The 27,615-nt window shown below is 38.7% G+C and overlaps 1 protein-coding gene across 1 annotated transcript; it reads left to right on the top strand.

Moving 5' to 3' along the window:
* Nucleotides 1–219: 219 nt before the first annotated feature.
* On the top strand, nucleotides 220–25,178 carry LOC144657318 (uncharacterized). The gene is made up of 17 exons (XM_078517655.1): nucleotides 220–652; nucleotides 3,770–3,979; nucleotides 5,067–6,574; nucleotides 7,024–7,261; nucleotides 7,842–8,141; nucleotides 8,923–9,228; nucleotides 9,889–10,212; nucleotides 11,378–11,619; nucleotides 12,196–12,340; nucleotides 13,399–13,701; nucleotides 14,137–14,538; nucleotides 15,427–15,593; nucleotides 16,132–16,280; nucleotides 17,257–17,384; nucleotides 18,141–18,529; nucleotides 23,256–23,450; nucleotides 24,475–25,178. Exons 1-17 carry the CDS (start codon nucleotides 532–534, stop codon nucleotides 25,114–25,116), a joined length of 5,769 nt encoding a protein of 1,922 aa, XP_078373781.1. The 5' UTR covers nucleotides 220–531; the 3' UTR covers nucleotides 25,117–25,178.
* Nucleotides 25,179–27,615: the final 2,437 nt, after the last annotated feature.

Here is a 27,615-nt window from a genome sequence, read left to right as displayed (position 1 = left end):
CATACGTACTTGTAGGGTAGGGTGGGGAACAGTTTTGACAATAAAACATAGTAATCGAAAAGTGAAAATAATCACTTTCCACTTAAATCGTTTCTTCCCTAACTGTTTGTTTTTAAAGAACCCTTCATTTTCATTGTTTAATTTTTTTAGTGTGTAAGAAAACCGGATTGTTGTAGTCTTTAATAGTTTTAGCTACACTGTGTAGCCACCCCAGAGGTCTCCTTTTGCACATTCCTGTGTCAAGAAGCCGTGACTGACTACTGTTAATACTACGTTCGACGAATGGTTTGACGTCAATGACCTCGATCGCTCCCGTTAAAACAGTACCAGTCTCGCACAGTCTCGACAAGAATCATCAATTCGACAGTTATTTGGTTGCTGGGAGATGTGTGCAGAAATTTGAGAGTTACCTTCAAGATTTACTCAGCTTCGGAATTCTCGAAAAGCTTTTAACTCGAGAAATCGCGCTGCGGTCAACACAACTACCAGTACGAAAAGCGAGTGGGAGAAACGAGTTAGAAACGCAAAGAAATGACGACAAGGCTGTTTATTTTCTTGTTTCTTTTGATGCTTTTCCCGGAAGAGGAAGCATGGAGAAGAAGGAGAAGAAGACGTTGGCATCCTCCTCCACCACAAAACTGTGTTTTATCCGGTAGGTTAAACTCTGAGGAAGTTAACTGGCTAAGCCTTTTAATAAGCTTTCATGTTATGGAATAAAGTGTTGCGTTCTAAACGCAATCATTTTAATAGTGAGTATTTTAAAACTTTAAAGGTTAAAGCCTATATTGCAGAAGTTCATGAAATGGTTTTTTAACAAAAATAATGTTGCTGTTATCAGTCTGATCAGTCAGAATATCTTTCTGGGACAAGCTTGAGTTTAGTTCGGCGCGCGCGATGACAACTTCTTATATTCTGTATAGTCATCGATGTGACGATATCTCGACAAAAACTTTTTAAACACTAATGTGTTTACAAATAAATAATTCATGCATTTTATAGGGACTTGTTTAGATGAATCTTCATGGTTTACAGTAGTTTTAAGTTCAATAATCGTCCCAATGCTGAATAACAATTTTATGAATATTGCTTTTCTAGGGTCTGTTATATTTTTAGTGGGGCGTTAAACGCAAACCGCTATATCTTTTCTTCTTCCTAGACCGCAAATTGCTTTTCTTCTCCTAAAGATTTTAACCGGCATAATTTCTTGATCGTAAACCGCCAGATAAATGCGGATGTACTCGGAAACCGACACTCAAAAACTCAAAATTGGCTTAAACCGCCAAAGCGCGAGAGCATAGTTATAGATCCTCCTCCTTTTCATAGCACCAGTGTGACGGCACATCATGACGATTTTAAATTTGGCAGTGAAACTCATATAAATAGATCTAGAGGAAGGAAATTTTTAATTTGTTTTTTAAAGTTTGGTTTTATAACTGATTCTTATTGGATGTGCCATTTTTTGATGAGTTTGACGTAAGTTTGGCTATGATGTAATGATTCATTACTCACCTCAATGTCAATAAACACAACATACAGTAGTAATAATTGCAGCAAACACTTTTTGGTTGGATTGGAAACAATAGCACAAATTTCCATACGCCCCTTATTATATGCATGCAATTTCTTTTATTCTTACCTTCTCGCATGGACGGCTGTAAAGAATAAACAAACACAAAAATTCGTACAAATGATCGAGTATGAAGTAATATCGAAATCTTTCCCAGCAATATTTCCTGTGTAAAAACTTCCCTGTCATTCACCAAGTTCAGTCCCAGACTTACGTACTCTTGTGTCTGCATCTATTAACAGTTTCAATATTCTTAATGCATGTGTTCCACATTCTTAAAGGGTCATGAAATGAGCACACATTAATTATAAAGATAGAGCACACATTAATTATAAAGATATTTTTGTTTGACAGGTTTAAAAATTGCGTCAGCTATATATAACTTTAATTAAGACCATTAAAAAGAGTTGACATTTAAAACGGAAAAAGATAGAGCACTTAAGAACTTAAGAGCTGTTTCCAGAATGTTTTGTTATGCTGTTTACCAATGCGAGACATGACGGAATTACACGTAAGAGGAAACTGCAGCAAAGAAACTGAAATGTTCCAGTGAGCACTAAACAATATATATGATGTTTTCTTTAAAAAGCGAAATCCATTCAATTCACAAAATCTCCACCTACAGCTTTTCTTCTCAGAGTTTCGTAAGCTGTAACCTTGTACCTTATTATAGGAATAACACATTTTCGCGCATTTCATTCCGGTGTACATCATCGGTCGTGGGTGTGCTCTCAGTACGCACGGCTCGCTTCAACTCACGCGGGGCCCCTGGGCTCTCTCAAAACTATCAGAAAAGTACTGTCGGGGTCCCATCCTCGGTTCCTCCCGTCCTCGCCTTCCGGAGAGTGTGTCGCTTCCGGTGGTGTCTAACTGATGGAGGTGTGGTTCGCGATTGTATTCCTACAATAAGGTAATCAATGATCTTAGTTTACTAAATTCAGAACTAGGCATGAATTAGTAAATTTGTAAAATTAAAATCTGATAAATTTGAATCAAAGGTTGCAAGTATGCTTTGAGAAAACTGACATTTAGTTTTGGATTGTTGCACTCAACAACACTGCAAAATTTATTAAAGAAGACAACACCCTTTATTTTGTGCTTGGTTTTACAAATTAAATTATAAATTTGTCTTTTGTTTTGAAAAATAAATTAATAATATTAGAGTACTCGGGCTCCGTGAAATGACCATAGGGGCTAGAGTGGTCTGGAGCCAGGTCGCCGATTAAGATAATTTGATGGTTTAACATATGATACGCGCCGATATTTTGGGAGTTGCATAGTATTTTTCCAACCTCCATAGGGGTGAGGAAAAATACGAGCTCTGCTTGTAATATATATTAAACCATTGAATAAGGGATTTATTATTCCACTATTTTTCCACTAAGTTTGGGTCTGTATTGCGTAAGTTTGTCCAGCCATATTTTTGCTCTGTTCTACAGTGTAATAACGTGCTATATGTTGCACGTTCTTTTGCCCTAATATAGTAAAATGGCACAATAGTGTCCAGAATAATGAATGAAATTATAGTTATGCTGAAATTAAGGTCAGTTTACTTAAATACATGTATATATACAGCTAATTCGAGAAAGGTTGTCTGAAAAAAGCACAAAACTGCACGCGACAAGACTGAAAGGTGGTCTGGGTATTCACTTGAATTTTGCATATTGGCCTAGAGGTAATGTACAAGTTTGTATTTTTGCACGTGAAGATTTTGTTTTTCGGCTCAGGAGGCCTGTTTCTGTAACTTTGCTTTTACTGTTGCATATTTCTTTGAGTTTTGAAAATCCTTCTAAAATTCAGCGTGGCTGCAAGTACCATGTTTTCACATGACCGAAGAGAAAGAAAACGTGCAATTTTGCATCTCATGTCACCATCTTATTAGTATTCAGCACGTGCAGTTGCTCTCTACTTCTACCCATACTACCTTCTGGTCTTGTCGCATGCACTTTTGTGCTGTTTTCCAACAACCTTTCTTGAATTAGCTGTATACACTTGTAAAGCTTAGGGAAAAACACAAAACACATGACATACACACACGCATGTGCAGAACTTGCATTAAAACAACTACAGGCAGTATGATGAATAACACTCACTCAAAGCTAAAGAAATAACATCCTGTTTGACAACAGTAAAGTTGTAAAGGTGGCATGTCAAAACAAAAGGGAAATAAAAATAATTAATTTCACTGGTTATTTTTTTCAGCCTGGTCGTCATGGAGTGCCTGCTCTCAGCAATGTCACATTGGTATCAGCACAAGATATCGTACTGTCGTTACCGGTGCAAGTTGGGGTGGCAGCTGCTCATATCATTTCCACGAATCACAATCATGTGGATCAATCAATGGAGGATGTGACCAGATTTGTAATAATCAAAATGGAGCGTGTTCTTGTCAGACAGGTTACACTAAATCAGGTACTTCAAAGGGCTAGAAGGAAGCTTTTATGACTGTTACTTCGGCAGTGCAGGGCTAAAAATAACAGCTGGTCAACAGACAATGTCCGGTCAAGATTGACAATTTGTACGGACAAAGTTTTGGTATGCCGGCCATCCAGAAACTTTAGGTTTATTTGAGAGCACAGTTACATGAGAGCCAAAACTTTTATGTGGAATTTTATCTACATATATTGGTCTAAAAAACGGTGTCTTAGATTTTTCTTTTCTTGCTCCATTGATTTTTTTATGAATTTTTAATCCTAAAGAAGCCCTAAAAATGCCATTTTAAAGTTTAAAAATTTATAAAAAATTAATGGAGCAAGGAAAGCAAAATCTGAGACACTGTTTTTTAGACCAATATATGTAGATCAAATTCCACATAAAATTTTAGGCCCTCACGTAAATGTGTTCTCAAATAAACCTTATGTTGCGCAACATCATAAATGCAAACGAAATGCTGATGTTGCTTATTAGGGTCTATATGATCAAAACAAAATCCAAAATTGCAATCTTTATTCAATAAGCTTTCAGAAAATATACACTTTAATTATTGGAGTTACCATTGATGGTTTGCACACAATTTGACTTGGAATGAAAATGCCAATTTTCCTTCCGTGATACCTTAAACAGAGTGAAAACAGTGCTATAACATAAAAATTTCCTTACGTTTTTAAATTGCTTCCTGCTGTATAAGACTATGATGTTTAAATATTTCTAGTACTATTAACTTTGTGGTAGATGTGGTACCCTAATGGTTAGCATGCAGGACTCCGGATTGAGCGGTCCAGGTTCGAGCCCTGGCCGGGGTCATTGTGTTGTGTTCTTTGACAAGAATCTTTACTTTCACAGTGCCTCTCTCCACCCAGGTGTATAAGCGGGAACCAGAAAATTAATGCTGGGAGGTAACTTGTTGAAGAACTAGCATCCGATCCATACAGCTAGTTGCAAATAAATGCTACAGAAACCAGGATAAGCTCCAGTGGTATGGGTCACTTATAGTAGTCTAGACGCAGACTTTACCAGTTGCTTTTTGTCAACTTTTATTCCAATTCTTTCCTTTGTTTAGGTAAAAAGTGCAATGATAATGATGAGTGTGCACCAAATGGTGGAAATGGTCCCTGTAGCCACATCTGCAAGAACACAGTTGGTTCATACAATTGCCAGTGCCCGACAGGATATTACCTAAGCAGTGATTCTCATCAGTGTCTCGCTTATGACTGTGGTGATCCTGCTTCTCTGTTCAAGGCCTGTCCATCAGATTCCTACACTGATCACATCTCCTCTGTTTGCAGCAAAGTTACCGCTAACTGTTTGCACGGGACGACCTACAATCAGCAGTGCTCATTGAACTGTCCAAAGAACTACACACTTGCGAAGATCACTGCTCAGCCAAACAAGAAGTTTGGTGAGGATTATTCCAGTGTTGATTTTTCGTCAGTGATGTCCAGTATAACTTGCCAGAAAACCCAGGCAGCAAAAACATCTAATGTGTGGGATGTGTTGGACAATGAGCTCAGTCATTATTACTGCAGACGGACAAATGACCCACCTCTTGATTTAAATCTGATTGGTTCTGTCCTAAAGGAGCACTCAGCTATTGGTACCGTCATTGGAACTCTAAGTTCCCAAGACATGCAACCAGGACAGACCTTCATGTACACAGTTCAAAAGCCAAGTGCACTTTTAGCAGCTCAAGGTGACAAGTTAATCAACGTGTGGGATAATCCAATACTTAATGGAAATGTCTCCTTAAACAATGGCAAATTAGCAGTGACAATCAGAACGACAGATAATGGCTTTCCCCCTATGTGGTTAGAGAAGACATTTCCAATCACAATTCTAAATGTGAATGATCCCCCTGAGCAGGTCAACTTGTCCAATACTGTTGTCTACGAGAATGCCACTATAGGGATGGTGATTGGAGAGTTGACAGCTATTGACGGCGATGACCCACCAAACACTGATCCCCATTCAAACTTCAAATGGGAGTTACTTAAGGATGGTAATGGAAAATTTGGCATCAATGTTAATAAGGTTGTTGTTGCTCAGAGTCTGGCTCCTGGATTGTTCAAGATAACTGTCAAATGTTCAGACTTTGGGAACCCAGTGAATTTCACCTCAGAAGACTTCATAATAGATGTCATGAATCTCAACGACGTTCCACACTCCTTACAACTAACACGCAGCACTGTGCATGAAATGGCACTTGTCAATACTGTCGTCGGGCAGCTTGTAGTGATAGATAAGGATGGTGACGATGTGTCTTTTGACATCAGCCAATCAGATGCAGTCACACTCAACAAATTTAATATCGGTGACGTCAGATGCAAGCGTACAGGCAATGGGCAGGATAATGAGTGCAGAGTAAATGTCACAGTGAAATCTCCCCTAAATTACGAGGAAAAAGCGTGGTACACATTAAACGTTCAAGCTAATGATTCTCATACACGCGCATTTAAGAGGTTTAACATTGAAGTTATAAATGATAATGAGGCTCCAACTGCTATCAGTCTGACAGGGTCTCATTCTGTGCTGGAAAATGCTGTGGCTGGAACTGTTGTTGGACAATTTGTGGTACGTTATGTACATAAATACTTTGTAACTGTAGATAGGGGCACTTTGGCAACATGTTGAAAAATGTTGTTTTGACATTTTTTGGTATCGTGCATTATAACTTATGCGAGGGCACAATTCACTCAAATGAACTTAGATCTCTTACTATTTTATTTTACTCATTCTAATAATGACCCTTGATACCTTGAATACCAAAAATGAAATAAGTGCCCTTTTACAGTAAGGAACTAAATTAAGTCATTATGGTGATGCTTTGCTGCTGACATCCAATAGACACAGGTTCCACTTTGATTTCAGCAAGTGTGATTTCTTGTTATGTTCTCATAACCAAAATACTTCACATCAGTATTTGATTTATCAAGCCAAAATTAGACATTGATCAATATCAAAAGCTGAAAGTGTATGACAGTGTTTTTAATATTTATTTTATTTTATTTTATTGTCAACAGGTCACTGACCCAGATAATGCCAGGTCCCCTTCACATCAAAGACATACATGCTTGTTTGACATCAGTCAGCCCAGTGATGAAAATTATTTTACCATCAGTACAGGACTGGTGTTGAAAGTGAAAGGAGCTCAACAGATTGATTATGAGCGAATAAAAAGTCTAACCTTTACTGTGATTTGTAGTGATAGTGGGCACCCACCACTTTCACTGTCAACTGGTTTTGTCATATCGGTGAAAGGTGAACAGTTTTTTTTTTATCAAATGTAAACTGTTACAAGTTGCAAACTTTAAGCTTTCTTGTGTCTGTTTAGAAATTTAAATTTCATCTGAACAGTTTTTGATAAAGTCCCCTGCTATGGATATGCCATGTACTGCAAGTAAAGATTATTCCTCCCTCCCTTCCACCTCCCCATCCATAATTCCCTCCCTCCCACTCTCCTTCCCACCATACTTCCTCCTTCCTTCTCTCCTTCCCTATTAGCCTGTTTCAGAGGCTTGGTTAGTTGGGAAGCGGCGCAAAGAACGGCGAGCGAAAAAATGGCGAGTGGACTAAGGCGAGGAAGAAAAGGCTACCTCCCTAACTTCTTCCAGGGCTCCCGGCCTCCCTCCTTCTCTCTGTCACTCCCTTGTTCCTCCCTCATCCCTGCCCCTTCTCCTTTCCTCCTTCCCTTCCCTTCTTCCCTCCCTCCCTCCTTCTTTCCCTGTTCTTCCACCCTCCCTCCCTGCCTCCCCCTCCCATCCATACTACCTCCCTCTTTTCTTCTATATCCACCCGTCCTCCTACTGTTTGCCTATTTATCAGTATTTTCATTTTTCAGATGTCAACGAGCCTCCTGTAAACCTGACATTGTCTAGCACAACTGTTGATGAGAACACTCCCCTGGATACCCCTGTGGGTAGCCTTTCATCAGATGATCCAGACCAACCTGGAGGTGTCCACACCTATAGCATTGTGGGTCCTGCTGGGGTGCCATTCAAAATTGGTGGAACTAATAACAAAACACTGTTAGTAAATGGTCCATTGGATCATGAGACAAATCCAACAATCTTAGTCATTGTCAGGGTCACAGATGATGGAGGACTCTTTATGGAAAAGACTTTCAAGATAACTGTTAATGGTGAGTTTCATTATGCTGTGATCTAAGGACAATGTGTTCCACAAGTGAGAAGAACTATCATTATATCCTGCACAGTGATTGTGACGTGCACTGCAAGAGAACTGATGGCTGGTTGTCTAGTATGTTTTTCAATCTTGTCTCCGGCTTTAAAATGGCAGTTTTTAACCTGTCTATGAATGGACCTAAAACAGAACAACTTAATTTGGCTAACTTACTAACAATAGACAGATCAAAACTGACCAATTAATGTTGCAAATTTTACATAAGTCCTACACAGATAATAACATCACGGCTAAACTAACCATTCAGCTTAGATGGGCCAGACTTATAAGTCATCAACTGACAACAACTTTTCACTTGACTTGAAGATGATTTCCACTCATGTTGTTGAAATGCCTGTCACCAACAACTGTTTTTTTCAAAACTTCTATCACCGTGTATTGTGTAAGTTTGTCCAATTATACCCAATCCTAAGCTGTGCTAGAACCTCTTAAAAATGTACCCTGTGTACCCCCTATTTTTTTTTTTTTTTTCCTTTTTTTTCCAAAATTTTTTTGCCCAAAATTTAAAAAAAGATTTTTTTTCCTCTAATTTTATTCACCAGGCTGGCGCCTTGGTTTAAATTATTGCTAGCTCCAAAAATTTAGTCGCCATGGCGACAAAAAGTCTTAACTTGGAGGGTTGGTGTATTGCGGGCACTCTTGTTTAGACAGAAGAGGGAACTCGTGCCCTTTCTCTCCCTGAGCATATTTTATTTATCATTATTTTACATTATCCACAGATGTGAATGATCCACCCAGCAATCTGACACTAGTTCCCACACCAATACTCTATGAGAACAGTGCCGAAAGAGTGCTGATTAGCTCCATAGTACTCACAGACCAGGACAGGGACCTTCCCTCCTGCAGGCTTTCTGACAGTTCTGGTGGGCGTGTCAAAGTCGTGGGTACAAACCTGGTTGTAGGACCAACTGCGACAGATTATGAATCAGATAAATTGCCGTCAACAAAGGAGTTCAGTATAACGTTGAATTGTTCTGATGGACATGGGAAGTTCATTGCAAAGTCATTTCTCATCAAAGTTGTTGGTAAGTGGAAGAATTGACAGGTTGACAGGAAATGGTCAGGGAAAATTAAAATTCTGAAAGTCAAGGTCAGGGAAACGTCAGGGAATTTTAATTTGAGTCAGGGAAAATTGGAATATAACAATGATTATTGATGGCTGGAAGAAACTTTAGTTTATGGGCAATTTGATCTCAGCAATGTTTTTTTTTTTTTAAGTGGAGAATGGAGGCCACTACTATAATATATCTGATATTTTCATATTTGGTCAGAGAATTTTATTGTTATCCTCCCAGGGAAAAGTCAGGAAATTTTGAAAATTGATGTCTGTGGCAACCATGAATGTAGATTAATAAAATGAAGGAGAGTGGGGGAGTAGAAACTGGGTCTTACTCAGTCTGAGTATAGACTGTTAGAAGTAAAAGCGTAATCAAAAGAAAGATCAATTGTATGTTTTTTATTAAACAGAGTACAATCTCGAAGTGGAAAATACAATTTTAAACTGGAATTTTAATTATTTCTTTTTTTGGCTAAGAGATAATTATAACAATAATCTTAAGAATGTTCAACCACATACTTTAAAAGAAATTTTTGTCTGCATTGACAACTGGATCAGTTTTAATGTTATTTAGTGTTATCATGCGCTAATAGTAAATCTATCTGAAAGTACTATGACTTTGTTCTAGATGTCAATGAGGCTCCATCAGAAATCAAGTTGAGTGCCACTACTGTACGTGAAAATGAACCTGACGCAGTGGTTGGTAAAGTGACTGTTTCTGACCCTGATATGGGGCAGCAACATCGGTGCACTGTATTTGATCGTATTGTTGATGGAAGATCCAGCACAGGGACACCAAGTCAGTTCTTTACTGTGGACAGTGCATTAAACCTCAAGACATTGCATGGTTTGAATTTTGAAGCTCAACACAGCTTGGACGTTATGCTCAACTGCAGTGATGTTGTGGCAGACAGTTTATTCAAGACAGAGTTGTTTACCATTGTGGTGAAAGGTATTAACAAGCTACTTTAGAATTCCAATAATTAAGCCACCCCCTTCCCCCCCCCCAAAAAAAAGGCCTCCCCGGGGCCAAATCTCAGACACAAAATGTGACCACCCAACTGGTATCTTGAAGGCCGTGGGTTGGATTCCTGTTGGGGACTCAGATTTTGTCTCTGTCCCATGCTCATTTCATTGTTGAACAATTCATCGTCATTATAATGTATTCCCCAATAATAAGCCCCCTAAATTTGTGTCCATGGGCTTATCCATGTATAAGCTCCCTTCTGCATTCTGTCTTGTTGCCCCAACAATTTGCCAGTAGACATTTATACTCCTGGGTGGATAGAGTAACGGTGGGAGTTTAAAAGAATCTTGCCCAAGAACACAACACAATGACCTGGCCAGGGCTCAAACGTGGAGGGGGACAGGGGGCGGGAGCCCGGGAGAAAAGGGGCGAGGAAGCGGGAGGAGAGGGACAAAAAGGCGGGAAGCGGGATTCTTAAGGTGGCGGGAACCGGGAGAAAAGGAGTGAAATTTCGTAACATTTCATTATATTTCGCAATTAGCCATAGAGCAAACAGGAAAGAACAGCTACGAAATTTTACTAGGGGTGGGAGGCAGGAGTAGAAGGTACGGGAAGCGGGAGTAAAAGGTACATGAGGCGGGAGGTTTAGACCCCCCTGTCCCCCCCCCCCAGGGCTCAAACGCAGACTGTACAATCTGGAGTCAAGCCCACTAACCATTCGGTCACTGCACCTCCCATGAAACTCAAAGTTTGTTATTGGAACGTTATAGTTGACAATACAGGTTTCTTTTGACCAACTTAAATAAATTTATTTAATATTTATTTTTCATCATCATCATCATCATCATCATTAACATAATTGAAAGCGATATATGATCGTCGCAGTGAATTTCCAATTTAAGCAATTGGAATAAAGAAGCCTGAAAAAAAAAATTCAGGGCTTCAACGTTCGGGATTCGAACCCGTGACCTCCGCGATACCGGTGCGATGCTCTACCAACTGAGCTATTGAAGCCACACATTGGGAGTGAGGTCAATTGTGAGTTCATATTTTCCCGCAAGAGGAGTAAAATGATGTAATGTATATGAAATAACATATAAATTACATCGTTAACATAATTATAATGATGTTCTTTATTGTTCTTTATCAGATGTTAATGAGATTCCATCAGGTGTGTGCAGTAAGCCCATTTTGGTAGGTCTGAAGACTTCAGTTGGTGCAGTTATTGTGGCCTTACGTGGTGATGATCCTGATAATGAAAATGCAATTCACAACAATCCTTCAAACCACAGTGTTGTTGTCAAGAATAAACAACAGCTGATGTACTCTTTGAGTGCAGAGAAAAACGCCTGGCCTTTTGCAATTAAAGGAAACAGTCTTTTTAAAAGTGGGGTGAGTATTTAAATTATGTCAGTCAATTCTTTACAACAAATAATAATAATTTTATTATTATAATCAAGTATTATATTAAGCCCTCTTCTTTTTTAACGTACCTGTCTCTCATCAGTTTATCAGTCTAAAAAGAAAGGAAGGAATATGTTAAGTGACATAAGCTACCGTACACAAAAAAAACTCTGAATTCTCCTGACAAGAGTCGAACCTGTGCACACCAGTTCAATGTACTACCACTGAGCTACAGGAGACTTCTTAGAGCTAGACCATAATTGAGTCAATGATTGGGAATGTGTGAAAAGAAAATTTCTTTAAATAAGGGCAGAGTTTATCAGCAAAATGAAGGCCCCCTCCACTTCAAAAACAAACAGAACTTCATTGTGATCCCCTTCCCCATAAAATTTGCTATCAGAGCTGCTGTCTGTTCTTTGTGTGCTTACAGAGCTACCTAATAAGACATACATATACACCCACTGATTTCTTGCCTATGTGGAACTTTTTAAAGTGTGAAGTCATATTTTTCTGCAAGATACCTTCTGTCAGTGTCACACTGATGCAGAACATGTTAATTTTCAGGTGATATCCAGTCCCCAAAACTTCACAATAGGTGTGAAAGTCAAGGATGATGGCATCATAGTGTCAAGTTTCTCTTCTAAGGGATATCAGTACACCGTGAGCAAGCCCTTGTCTGCAGTTTTTAATTGCACTATTGTTGTTTCAGGTATAAAGCAATATAATGACATTTTAATAGAACTAACTGTGTTTTACTGTAAAGCAAATTAAAAACAAATATCATCTTAAAAGAAAAATACCATCTCTTGCATCTAAGCGTGAACACGTGCTGCCGAAACATGATCTAATTGGGTATCAAACGTGGCATGATTGGTCATCAAACGTTTGAGTTTAGCAGACCGTACTGCAACTTTTGTGCCGACTTCAACACATTCCGGTTTCGACATAATGCGGAAGATTGGATATCAAGACTTCCTTCAACAAATTGATCCTGATCTTTGTCGATATGCATTTGCAGGTTCACTTGAATCACTTCTGGTGCAGTTTCGTTTATGGTGAGCATTTTGAGCGTGTTGCCGACGGTCCAACTATTCTGCGAAAATGCATGTTTGATACCTAATCGTTTCGGCGGCTCTGTTCCGCTTAGATCAGCGACGGTATATGACTTAAAAGATTTAAAGTTTCACCAGTCGAATGGAACTTTTGATTTCTTAACATCCTGTCATAAAATGAAATCTAATAAACTGTAATCCACTTCCATCCTAAAAATTCTGTTCTTCTTCCCCAAAATACTTGTTCTATTTTTCTCTGTAGAACCTTTTTATCTCATTTGTTTTTATATTTGGTGGCATTTGGTAATACAATATGGAAGTAAGGATAGGTTGGGGCACTGTCCCTTAAAAAATTAAAATTAATGTACTTGTGTGAATGAGACAAACAAGATACTTAACTTTGTTCTCAGCGCTGTTGTTACGTTACCAGGGCGAGTAGTCTAATTGTTTTAGTAGAAATTCTAAAGAATTGCAGTCCAAAACCTACAATTTTATGTACTTTGGGCCAAAAATCAAGAAAAATTCACCCTTTAAAGAGCAACGCACGCGCGATTGAAAAATACTTTTTCTATTGGCTGAATAGAAATCAATGGGATAACCAATCAGATTTGCGGATTTCCAGTAGAACACGACTGAGTTTCTACTAACAGGTGTTAAAAACGGGTTATGGCCCTCAATGATCCTTACTTACCTCATAATCATTCTGCTATCACAGAACACCACCAGATAACTGGAATCCTCCTTGAACCCAGCCAAGTGTCCATTACGGCTGACATTGGCGCCGTCATTGGAACCTTGACAACAGTTACCCAGAATCCTGGTGAAACATTTTTGTATGAGCTTGTAGATCAAGCGCAGATGCCTTTTAGTATAACTGGAAACAAACTTGTTGTTACTAAGAAGGAAGGGTTGGATTTCCAAGTGTCAAGTTCTGAAGAATCCTTGATTCCAATATCCATCATCAGTAAAGGCAGTGTGTCTGGAGTAATCAGAGAGTCATTCTATGTCAGAATTGTGGGTAAGTGCATTAAACCGACAAGCTGATCTCCAGTGTAATAATCATAGCCGACTTCACACTCAATAGACCCTTCGCAGCACTACCCAGGGCTTCTAGTAAAACCCAGCACCCACTCCTTAAGGAGGGAGACGTTTGTGACTTCTTAAGTTGTTCTTTGAAGGGTGTCACACTAGAACAGCCACGGCTGGCTCAAAATCCTGTAATGTAAAGGGCTCCTTGCTTGTAAATCATAAGTACATTTTATAGATAGCTCAGTTCTATTGTTGTCCATTTATGTTGCTATTCAATGATAGAAGTAGCATGCTAGACATGTAATGTATGCAGAGTGGTTTTTCACAACCAACCTGGTGGGTGACAGCTACATAGCCCTTCATACCCATTGCCTTTCTTTAATGCTATTTTATTAATAACGTTATCTTTTTATCTTCGTTTTAGATGACAGGCCTCATCCAGTCGACATGTGTTTGATTCCACACACTGTCAAAGAAAATCAACCATCAGGCACCATTGTGGGCCAGCTGATCATTGACGACTCATCATCACCATTATTATCTTGTTCTAAACAACACTGCTGCCCTAACCCTCAAAGTGCCGGCAAGTATTTTGATTACCGATGTCATGTTGACAATCGTGAGAACAATGAAGCCATCCCGTCGCTTCAAAGGAATGTCAGTACATTGTTTCGACTAGACGATGGCTTTCTCCTTCGTACCAGGGTCCCAATACTCTACAGTGACTTCAAGGAGTCTAATGGGAGTGTGGAAATTCACTTTAGTTGTTATGATACCAGACATCCTCTGCACTTTATTGGACATTCTCTTCAAGTTCTTGTTTCAGGTACAGTTTGTTTGTGTGCTTTTTTGTCGAAGTTCTCGCAAGTGACCACTTCAATTCAGGGAGTTGGAAAATGTGGTTTTAACTGGAGCTGGTTGCTTATGAGAAATGAAATTTTGTAAGTGACAACCCACTAAAAGGGAGAGGTTGATCGCCTACAAGAACTTCCAGCATGTCAAAGAGAATCTACAAATGCAGTGTTTTGATCCAACAGTATATGTTTCCATTGGCCTAGCTGCACATTCACAGCGAAATTACTAACATATTGCTAACCCGATGTGGCCTCCCCCATATGCCTTTTGGTTTCTTGGAGGTCTCCTTGCCCTATCTATTAAGTTATTTTGTACCTATTAATTTCAAGTGACAAATAAAATGATGATGATGATGATGATGATGATGATGATGATGATGAATATACCTGTGGATTAAATTTAAGTGGGAGTTGAGTAAAAATGATTTCTTATGCAGTGCTGAATGACTGCAATCATTCTCTCAGGGATGGTTGCTTACGAGAACTTAAAAATAAAGAAAAAGCCCAGTACATACATGTAAATTCCAAGCTGAAAGCTAAAGGTGGTTGTAGTCATTTAAAGTCCTGAGTGATTGCTTATGGCAGCGTAATTCATTACAAAGTTTAACTAAGAATCTAAATTGGGGTTCATTGGGGGTGGTTGCTGAGAGGAGCTGGCCCCTTATGGGAGTGGTCGCAAGGAGACCTCAGCTATGAGTTCCTGAGTTGTCTGGCTATTCTGATAATAACTTAGAATTGGAATGGACTTCTACAACTCCATACTTGTTTGATGTTTGATTGGGAAGTTGGACAATTTCACTTTATGTTTTACTCGTATAAGTTTTGTAATAATAGGTATTTATTTCTTCTCCTATATTCAGATTGTGACAACAGTGGTGTCTGTCCAGACGTTAATAACTGCCCAGCATGTCAGAATGGTGGCAGCTGTCAAGATGTGATTGACGGCTACAGCTGTCAGTGTATGCTGGGATACACTGGTGACCATTGTGAAACAGACATAGATGAATGTCAAAGTGTTGAGTGTAAGGTTAGTCATGTGACCCTTAATAGGATGTTTGCATTACACCTGTATGCCATCATTTGCTCATGATTGCACAATTGTGGCCCAAGTACATCGTACTTTGCATCAAGATGTGAGTTCTGGCTGGATTCACTGTGATCTTTTATGAGCAAGACAGCTAACTCTCACAGTGCCTCTCTCCACCACAGAGTATGATTAAAATGTATAACAGCGACTTAGTGAAAAGACCTGACCTGGGGGTGTAGGGTGGGTAGTCGACGATCAGGACTAGCATCCGGGAATCCCATCCAGAGGGAGTAGCAGTACTCCTTGTCACTTTTACCGAAGCTGTAGTTTATTATAAGCAGTGACCCATCAAAGGATCTGGTTTCTCCAATCCTATGATTGAAATAGATTTTTGATTAATGATACAATAAATAGTCTACCTTTTTGTTTTCTTTGTAACCTTTATGCCACACCAAAATTTTGTGTGCCGTGAAAGTATGTAACCAAAAATAGCTTTTGTATTTACCTGATTTTGTTATTGTTGTTGTCAACCAATTAGAACGGAGGTATTTGTGAGGATGGAATTGCATCCTTCACTTGCACGTGTGCCGATGGGTTTTCTGGGGAATTATGTGAGCGGCAGCCATCTCTTTGTGGCAATTGTGTAGCAGGAACATTGTGCGTGACCTTTATTCAAGCACCCATCAGGTAAATCTTGTTTGCATTTAATAAACTTGATGTCAGATGAGGCTCTGTCACATGACTTGAAAATTGTGACTTCATGTACTTGTTTTTAAATCGCTAACGTTACGGACTGTCACACAACTAGAAAATCGCCGAAGTAACACTTTTGAGAGCGTGTTTCATTTGAGTGCCGAAAAAAAATTCTCGTCTGCTTTGGTTTTGCATTACTACGCTTTGTGATTGGTTTAAAAAACTCGCGCCACTTTCTCAACTAATCAGAAGTACGTGTAAAACCAAAACCTATCATGACTCGCTCACACACGTTTTCCCGCGCTTCTTGCCGGCTACATGTATTTGCTTCAAGTTTTGATTGGATCACTAGATTGTCCACGTCCATTTTGATTGGCCAGAGTGATTACTTTGGTATTGATTTTACTGACGACACTCAATTGAAAGTTGCTTTAATTGCATGGAAGTCGCTAATGAGAATTCTTTCTCCGTTTTAATCACATGAAATACCATTCCATACATGTACTCTACTCCAGCATACATGTTTAGCTTCAGTTTCCCTTCCATGGGTTCGATTGTCGTAGCGGCTTTCTGTTTGGCGCGTTAGAAGCATGTAAAAAAATGTAAATTGTAAAAAAAAATTAATGTTGTTTATAGTTGTCATGCATTTGGCTTCAAGATAGCTAGTTTACAGGCATGCCACTGAAACAGAGGAAACAAATATTTTGAATGAACATAGTATATAGTTAAAAATCCCAACTGACAGGAGGCAGACCAGTTAGCTATATACAAAGCGTGATCGAGGATTTGAATTCGGGACTACCGAGAACAAATCCAGCTAATGGGAAGGGCTGGTCTTGAACCGGGGACCTCCAGATACCAACACCAGCGCCCTAAACCACCTGGCCACGCTTGCCTCCTCCCTGCTGAAAAATTCTCTTCTTTCGCAACTGTTGATTATTTTCCATCTTTTTCTCTTTTTGTCTGACAGGTGTTTAGAGAAGCAATACCAAATTCCAGTTCTTGTAAGCGAGACAGGAATATCTTCAAAGAGAACCTTTGAACTGGAGGAAGAGATAGGAGCCATTTTGGATGCAAAAAGAAGTGATGGCAACAAATGTAAGCAAAATTCCATTGAGGAAGTGATATCAATTAAGCAGGACTTCCGCGCACTAGTCAGTCCCGAAAGGACATGGGTTCCGCTTCTCTAATAGCTTATATCATTTTTGATTGATATCGAACTCAAGCTAGACGTCTCTCTTCATGATTCCTTTGTTAACCAAAACCATCACAAAAAGATTCCAGCGGAATTCTATAATTATAGTAGAAAAAATAACGGGTGGCATAAACTTCTGAGAATTCCCTGCTTCTGTAAGTTGCCGTAGATAAGGAAAAAAATCACTACATTTTCACTTGAGTGTCGAAAGTAAATTGCGTTTGCTTTGGTTTTGCATTACTACGCTTAGTGATTGGCTAAAAAATCTCGTGCCACTTTCTCAGCCAATCAGGAGTAAAACCAAAACCAATCGTGACTCGCTCGCGCACGTTTTCCCACGCTTCGTGCCAGCTACATGTATTTGCTTCGAGTTTTGATTGGTTCACTGGATTGTCTGTGTCGTTTGTGATTGGCCAGACTGATTACTTTGGTTTTGGATTTACGACACTCAATTGAAAACTGCTCTATGAAACTAGGCTACTTTCTGTTTTGATTAGTCTTATGGTCAGTGAAAATTATTTTCTGGTCAGTGAAAAGTCAGGTTTTTTTTAGTGGATGGTAACCATGTTTAATTAAAGTAGACCTATTTAAACGTGTGTGAGGTTTGCAGGTCATTGGGTGTACTAATGAAAAGTAACCTTGATTGTTTTAATTTACAGCCACAGCCAGAAAACGAAGAGCACATGCAAATTTCTTCTACGTTGAAATTCTTCGAATCAACCAGCTGAGTACTCAAAAACAAAGCTTGCTGATTCTCACAGCATTGGATGCTACCAACCAGTACTTCCCTCTTCTCGCGTCAGAGGCATGCGCAATGCTCGCCAACACCGAGCGCGCGTGCGTGGAGAACTGTGAAATACTAAAACTGGTTAACTTGCCCTGTGGCTCAGGGGGATCAAATAAAAACATCGGCGCTCCTACCGAGGAGGTGTCCAAGGGCCTGGCGACTGGAGGAAAGGCAGGCATTGCTGTTGTCGTCATCATTCTCATTATTGCCGCTCTTGTTGGCGCTCTCTTCTACTACAGGAGGAAATACAAAGTGGCTAAGGTATATAGATTGATGTGATTTGACAGTATGTAGTTTTTTGCAGTCTGTTATCTTCTTTTGTCCTTTGTGTGGTTATGACCTCCTCAGCTTTAGCTTGTTTCTGTCACATTTTGTTCAGTGTGAATGTCATCCACTTCTTTGTATTACATTCTCAAACTCATAATACTTATTCATCAAATGAAAACAAAGAAAATCGTAACCGTGAAGGAGGTTTGGATACCCGGTCGTAATTAGCATAGATTTTTACGATTTTTTTCTTACTTTACTCCGTAGTTTTTGTTTTGATTATTGAGAAAATATATCAAACACTTGACACAGTGTTTCATCGGCTATCCAAACACCTCGAATTTCGTCAAAAATACTCCGCTGCGCGTTGTATTTTCAACCCTCTTCTCGATGTTTGGATATCCCGATGAAAGCCCATGGTATCCCAATTATACCCCCTCCCCTGCACTTTTCATTTTCTTGTTGGTCTGTTTTTATATTTCAACAAAAAAGGAAACAACATAAAATGACGTTAATTAATTTCAACAAAAAAGGACAACAGCAGGTCCCTTGTCAGCGAGAAGTTCCTATTAGAGTCGTTTTGCCGTACAAGGATCAAAAAGCAGCAAACTCAGTACGCAGGCAACTCAGCGATCTCAGCCGAAAGATAAACACCGAGATCCGTCCAGTTTACACCAGCCGTAAGATCAAAGACACAATTAAAGTGAAGGAACAGAAACCGCCCATCGTAAACCAACAAAGCGCTGTTTATTATTATAAGTGTGATCTGTGTGATGCAGATTACGTCGGCTATTCTTGTCGACACTTGCACCAGCGCATCGAAGAACACAAAGGATCGTCTATCGGACATCACGTGAAAGAACAACATGGAAAGGAGCCACACAACATCGAGAAGAACTTTAAGATTTTAAGGAAGTGCCAAAGCAAGCTTGACTGTTTGATTTTTGAAATGCTTTTTATTAGACTTCTGAAACCAAAACTTAACAAACAGAGTGACTCGATCCGCGCGAAATTATTTGTTTAGATATTTTTAGGTATTTTAATGTTCTTATTCTCGTTGTCTTATTCGCTTGCTTTACGTTTTTAATTATATCTTGTACAACTATGCATGTCATTCGCACAAAGTTATTTTTTAGCCATTTTTAGCCTTTTTTAGCCTTTTTATTCTTATTGTCTATTGTTTGTATGTACATATTTTAGCGCTTTTACTATATTTACACATGTAATTTTATTCAAACACCTAACTTGAAAATGACCGTCGAACGGTCGAAACGTCGTTCAAATTTCTTAGCGTTCAATTTTATTATACAGTCAACTTCCAAAAACTTGTTGATTCGAAAAAAGGAAACTCTTAAGAGCAAGTTTGTAGAAGAATCGAACAAAAATTGTTTTTTGCGGCAATTCTTAAAATACAGGGATTTCGCTCATCTTCTGCATGAAGGTAGTCCTTATTAAAACTAAAAACGTTATGTTGTTTTTTTCTTCAAATAGTTTTATTTTTCTGAGAAAAACGAAATTTTCGATTTGACATCTAGACTCGTCTAGACTCGATTGAGAGGGTACAAATTGGGTTGAAAATTGACCATTTTCAATCGATTCGTATGTCAAAACCATCACGCGCAGAAAAAAATAAATACAACCGGTCTATTGCATGACTCTTCCTTGTCCAAATAAGCATAGTTTCAAGAGTTTTGGTTTAATCTAATTATTTTACGGTAAACAAAACCAGACTATTCTCACGCGAAATGAAAGTCGGTCGGTCAAAAGAATCGTCATTTTCACTATGTGCCTTATCTCAGAATTCCTTGAGATAAATATATTTCAACTGTAGAAGGATGATACTTTTAAAATATTTAAAGTTTTGTCTGGGTAAATGATTAAGCACTTGTCAAAAAATTATTCAAAATCGTACAAAAACGACACAAATCACGCAAGCTTTCGAATGCGTGACCAAAAGTATTACCACCGTATTTGTTCTTTAAATCAATTTAGTCGCAACACTAGCAATACCAAGGCATAAATCATAATAAATATGTTCACCTTTGCTTGATTATGATATCCTGTCCCATGCAATACGTTTTTTCCTGTCATTTCTTCAATGGCTGCCCGTTCAGTTCGCATGCCGCTTGTCGAATCCGTCTGCGACTGGTGAATTTGAAGCAACCACCGATACGAGTTTAACCAAATAGGTATCGTCATGATTAACAAGCCCTTTTTGTGTTACTTGATTAAGCCATATTTCGGGTTATAGCCGGCAAAGCGTTTTCGATAAGCCACTTTGCAGTGCCTGTTTGCCCCGTTATTATTCCAAGTGAAGTATAAATTTGCATACTTTCGAGACAAGCGTGACAGTTTTTTATACTTAGGGGCCGGGGTGGGGTGAGGAAGGGTCTTAAATTTTTAGATGAATCAATGGTTTGAAAACGTTTGGGGATGAATTGTCACAAACTCGTATTTGCTACGTGATTTACTTTACTTATAAGTTCTGCTTACGCTCAAAATCAAAGAGAGAAAAACCGTAAAAGTATTGACAAAAAGCCGCTGTCAGGAAAAAGTGTTCAGTAATCTATTAAAGTTAGACTTTCTAAAAGTCGTTTGCTACTCGTTTCCGGTTTGGTGGTAGTCTATAATCTACTAATTGCTGGTTGCTCCTTCCATAAAAACCATATAATTCAGTTATGTACTTCGTTATTCTCCAAAACAACAAAGTAAAATAATTGACCTTGTGTGTGCGAGAATTCACGTTGTTTACTTTTAGGAGACGAGACTAATTTAATTTACTAAACTCGATTATAGATGTTTGAATGATTTCTTTTTTCTCACGAACCATTTGTGGAGCAACCGGCACAACACAGTCCCCGTAAAGTGCTTTTTCCTTCAGTTGTCTGGTGAACTGTTGGAAACTCCACATGTTCTCGCTGCACTTGATGTCTCATAGAAGTTTCTTGTTCTTTTAAAACGATAGTTGGCAGTCCTTGCTCGTATGATCGACGCGATTTTACTATCTGTCCCTTTCATCGATCCGAGCTTGGAATTGGATGGCGAAAAAGTTCCAGTACAAGCAAAGTTCCTCACGAGATTGCTTATCACAGTAAAGGGAAGACTTCTAAAGGAGATAGAGATGTAGGAAGAGAAATATCAAATGTCATATTCCAGAAAACTGGTATCCTTGTTCCCGTGGGGTCAGGTTTGACGTTGTGAAATTCTTTTACATACCCATGTAAAATACGGTATTAGTTTGTGACAATTCATCCCCAAACGTTTTCAAACCATTGATTCATCTAAAAATTTAAGACCCTTCCTCACCCCACCCCGGCCCCTAAGTATAAAAAACTGTCACGCTTGTCTCGAAAGTATGCAAATTTATACTTCACTTGGAATAATAACGGGGCAAACAGGCACTGCAAAGTGGCTTATCGAAAACGCTTTGCCGGCTATAACCCGAAATATGGCTTAATCAAGTAACACAAAAAGGGCTTGTTAATCATGACGATACCTATTTGGTTAAACTCGTATCGGTGGTTGCTTCAAATTCACCAGTCGCAGACGGATTCGACAAGCGGCATGCGAACTGAACGGGCAGCCATTGAAGAAATGACAGGAAAAAACGTATTGCATGGGACAGGATATCATAATCAAGCAAAGGTGAACATATTTATTATGATTTATGCCTTGGTATTGCTAGTGTTGCGACTAAATTGATTTAAAGAACAAATACGGTGGTAATACTTTTGGTCACGCATTCGAAAGCTTGCGTGATTTGTGTCGTTTTTGTACGATTTTGAATAATTTTTTGACAAGTGCTTAATCATTTACCCAGACAAAACTTTAAATATTTTAAAAGTATCATCCTTCTACAGTTGAAATATGTTTATCTCAAGGAATTCTGAGATAAGGCACATAGTGAAAATGACGATTCTTTTGACCGACCGACTTTCATTTCGCGTGAGAATAGTCTGGTTTTGTTTACCGTAAAATAATTAGATTAAACCAAAACTCTTGAAACTATGCTTATTTGGACAAGGAAGAGTCATGCAATAGACCGGTTGTATTTATTTTTTTCTGCGCGTGATGGTTTTGACATGCGAATCGATTGAAAATGGTCAATTTTCAACCCAATTTGTACCCTCTCAATCGAGTCTAGACGAGTCTAGATGTCAAATCAAAAAATTTCGTTTTTCTCAGAAAAATAAAAATATTTGAAGAAAAAAACAACATAACGTTTTTAGTTTTAATAAGGACTACCTTCATGCAAAGGATAAGCGAACAATTTTTCATAGCATTACCGAACGTTGTCGGATTCTTCTACAAATCTCCTCTTAAATAAGCAAACCAAACTAACATTTCAAATACTGATCGGATATTTCTAAGGCCGCACCCACACTAATGAGCGGTGTTTGTCAAAACGCAGGTACTTTTAGAAGCACCGGCAGCTTTATCTTTTTAGAGGGGTTGGCAAAAATGGACAGTCTTCAAAACACAATTTCTAATAATTGTGAATCACATCATGAATATTAATTAGTCGTAATTCATTCCACTTTTAGGACGCGTTTTGATATCAGGCCTACATTGTTTTCATAGCACATGAAAACTGTAGTGTGAACGAAGTGTTTTACTATATTTTTGACTTGAACGAAGACGGAGACTTTTGACGACATACAACTTGTAGTGTAGTATGACGGGGGTCTGGGAACTAAGACTAGATTACTTGTTTTTACAGCAGGATCAAGGAGGAGTTCGTTACCAGTCCGGCGCAGAAGACATCGATTTCTCAAACCCAGTCTACGGTGACAACAGAACGGCAACGATACCACCGGCGAGCAGAGAGTGGGCCGAGAAACTGAAGAAGGACTCTGACGGGCTAGTGCGACACAACTTGGATCCCACTTCTGTCATCAAACGGAATGATATCAAGGTGAGATGCGTGCTATACGAGGCCATGGAAAAGTATTAAAGTCACGCATTCTGTCACACATTCAGTCTTCAATTATCAACTGTTCTCCAGGCGTGACAGCTTCTCCTTCGGGGCCGTTATTTGGGTGGTCACGCAAAGCTTCTTTTAGGGAAGGAGTGTTGCGTGACAAACCAAATGTGAATGACTCAGTTGTTCTGCATTCAGTCGTCAATTATTAACTGTGCTTGCGGCGTAAAAGGAGTTTTTCCTTGCAACCGTTATTTGAGTAGTGAATTTTCTTTCAGGGAGGCAGCGTTGCGTGACAAACCACATGTGACTGACTCAGTTGTTGTGTTGTCACGTCATTGATTGGAAACTGCTTTGGTATACAGTAAAAACCCGCGAGTAAGAACCTAACATTTAGGAACCTGTAAGAACTTATTTAGCCTAAAATTTGGAAACAGGTTCTTTATTTCTAAAATTGATTAAAAATGTTCACTTTTGGGAAAATATGATATGATTATTGATTTATTTTGACACGATGTAGTACGCAAATTTTATACAAGAAAAATACAGAATACCACTAAAATCTCTATAACATTGAATTTTTTTTTCGAAAATTAAGAACCTAATTAGCCTAAATTTGTGTTAATAACCCTTTATGTAAGAACCTCTTTAGGCTAACCTGAAAAACAATAGGTTCTTATTCGCGGGTTTTTACTGTATTCATAGTTTGTAGAGCAGTTTTCAATTGAGTGTCGTAAAACTAAAACCAAAGTAATTACTCTGGCCAATCACAAAGGACACAGACAATCCAGTGAACCAATCAAAACTCGAAGCAAATACATGTAGCCAACACGAAGCGCGGGAAAACGTGCGCGCGCGAGTCACGATTGGTTTTGGTTTTACTCCTGATTGGCTGAGAAAGTGGCGCGAGATTTTTAAGCCAATCACTAAGCGTAGTAATGCAAAACCAAAGCAAACGCAATTCACTTTCGACACTCAAGTGAAAACTGCTCTAACTGTGTACATTGTTCTTCCTCAGGTGTCGGAGAATCCTCTTTATAATAGTCGTCCCACTAATAACGCCGGTCAACGTGAAGAGTTTTCCAATCCTCTGCACATGAAGGCGGTAAATTTACCTGAAGAAGATGGCATTGCAGCTGCTAAAGCACGCAACAAAGGAGAGAAGCCATACATGGAACCTAAGGAAGGTGCCCGTGGGGGAGCATCAAACCCCTGTTATGAAATGTCCCCTCCAATGCGGGTATCCCTCGGTAAAAATTCGGGTGAACCCCAGGGAGATGAAATTGTCCAGGCTGAACAGAATGCTTACTTGAAAGGCGCAAAGGCCAAAGTGCGCGCATCAAATGCATCTCAACCAAAGAAGTTTAAACGACAGAGAAGTGACGAGAAAACGTCACATAATGAAGAAAGGCGTTCTCTGAGAAACAGCGAGGTTCCACCGTCCTTTGATAATCCATTCTACAGCGATAGTCCCGCGAGAGATCAAGCAAATCCCAGTGAGGATCCGACCTACGCGACGATCCCTGCCTTGCAAGGGGGTCGGCCAGGCTTACCGCCGAGAACTGCCCGAAAATTGCACGAGAGGCCACCGGAGCCGATCGAGTTTCAAGACGACGACGACACGTACGAAAAGGTAACCTTCGGAGACACGGAGGCGTGAGCTATATTTCAAGGCAATAAGTTTTTTGTTTTCTTGTTCTTTGTTTACCCTGTTACACGGTATAATTTTTTTTACGGGAAAATATGTTGCATAGGCGTAGTATGGCAGACAGGTTTTGTGTGATTTGTCATTGTAGGGATATTATCTATTCCAGTACCAGTAACCCCAAAACTTTAAAATGGCGTGTTGAAGACAGTTGTATGAAATGTAACGTTTAGAGAAAACCACGTCAAGAACAGCAGCGAGAACGTAACTAACATCTAAATGATTTAGCATGTGCGTTATTCATCTTGGTACATTTCTTGGGCGTGCTGCACGAAATGTTGTGAAATGAGGGCATCCTTTGCAAAATCACGTGAAATGATCTAGAAGGTGAACTTTTCAAAATTTTCCATTTTGGTTTTGACAGGAATGTTGTCTTTGCAGGTTTATTTATAAGATACTCTGGCATCGAGAGAAATAGAAGCGTCGTCCCCGTGATTACATGGTCGAAACTAGACTCGCAGAGCAACGTTTTCACGAAAAAAAATTGTGCTTCGTAACAGGGTCTCAACTAAACCGTAACGTTTTCATTGGCACATAGAATACCAGATTTTGGCGTAGATTCTCAACGAGCTTTTACTTTGTAATCGTAGTAATAAGAAATACTGTGTGTGTAAGATTTTTCCATGCCAGTTTGTGTGTTGTGTGTTTGTTAACAAAACTTGGCATTGCTTTTTTAGTTGTATAAGACAAACCGCACTCTTCTTAGAACGTCTCTTTTGTGGCTGAGGCTGACTGACTTGGTGTTTTAACGACTCGAGTCTGAGAATTGGCTTAAAAGGTTTCTATTATTTTTAAGTTTGATAAAACAATGTGGAATTGCAGAAATTACGTCCATGTCACTGTCAGGTGATGACAATGTTGTTCCCAAGCGCATTTTCCAAAATTTTGATTTCTAAAATTTTGATCTCTCTCAGCCTCAACGTTGTCATAAGAGTGAACATTTTGTTACGATTTTTTGTAGGATGTTTTTTGTATGTTTGTCAAGCATTACAATACATTGATTTTTTTACATCGTTTTTTCATTTTTAATACATTTTGTATGTTTTTAACATTTTAATAAAATTTAATTACGCTGGCGTTTAAATCATCAAATTACGATTGTGGTTAAATTTCTTTTTACCACTTGAAGCTTTGTACATGTAGTTTCGTAAGTTAAACATGAGGCAGATGACATTTTTGTTGCCTAAAATATTGACAAAAGAGATTTGATATTGAAGGAGATGCAAACCTCTTATGGTAGAATTTTTACGAATAGTAATAAAATGAATAAAATATAAATAATAGTTGTAGAAATAAACAATAGTTGTAGTAATAGTTGTAGTGTATAAATTTCTATCTTTGTTGTAGATATAGATGTAAATTTAGCTACTCCTTAGTTTTAAAAATGTAAGTATCATTAAGTATTAGTTTTATAGTGTAAATATCCCCAGGTCTGTCAGGTTACTGGAATGTTACGTAATACGCGAATATATTATATACGTTACGACAATTCCAAAACAACGTTAAAGTTGTTAAACGTACCGACAGGTACACAGTGTAAAACGCTCCCATATTTGCACTCAAATAGTGTTCCACCATTACGTCATTTGACCATATAAGGTCAGGAAAACACGCAAAACATGACGTGTCATTACGTATTACGTAGTATTGTTTTTCTATTAGACCGTAGTACCCATTTTGTACCTAAATGACACTGCAAACGTAGTGGAAAAGCATATCCCTTATTTAATGGTTTTACAGATAATTCTCGCGGACATTTCTTGTATCTACAAAATATCCACGCGTATTGTCTGTAAAACCATTGAATAAGTTGTATGTATTGCAGTACAAAACAATATTTTATTCAAACAAAAACAGTGGATATACAATAATTAGTAAGCCATGATTTAGATTTTCCAACTTTTCGACTGCCCGTAGATGTCACAATTTAAACATAATAATTGGTTTGAATGTCAGCAATGATATTGTGTACGAAAAAAACAATCACGATCATCATAATCGTCTCAGTGCAGATGTTTGCGTGACGCAGTGGCGTGACAAAATTTTGTAAAGAGTTTGCTACGACACGCAAGGCACTGCATTACACAAAAAAAAAATGAATTCAATATGATGAAGCCGAAAAAAATTCGTTAGGATTAAGGGGAAAGGGAACGGTTCCCTCCCTGGGCATTTTTTGAATTTGGCTGGTAGTATTTGCTGTTCAGACAAATTGTGTGAAGTTGAAGAATTTGACGAGGTTTCAAGGAATGTTAGCTAGAATTATATTGTATTTTAGTAATGAAGGAATTGTACATAGCGCTAGAAATTTAATTATCATGTCAAGCACATGACATAATAAAAATCAGAATTTGTTTTTAATGTTCCGTTTTTGTATTCTTGTCTGCTTTTACTGTGTAATTTTGAGGTATTTAATTGGTTCGCTGTTGTGATATTCTTTGAGCTATTGCGCAATTC

This window comes from Oculina patagonica, chromosome 6 (genome assembly GCF_052425735.1).
Source record: "Oculina patagonica isolate OP01 chromosome 6, crgOcupat, whole genome shotgun sequence".
NCBI classification, from domain to species: Eukaryota; Metazoa; Cnidaria; class Anthozoa; order Scleractinia; family Oculinidae; genus Oculina; species Oculina patagonica.
This window is presented reverse-complemented; position numbering and strand designations above follow the sequence as displayed.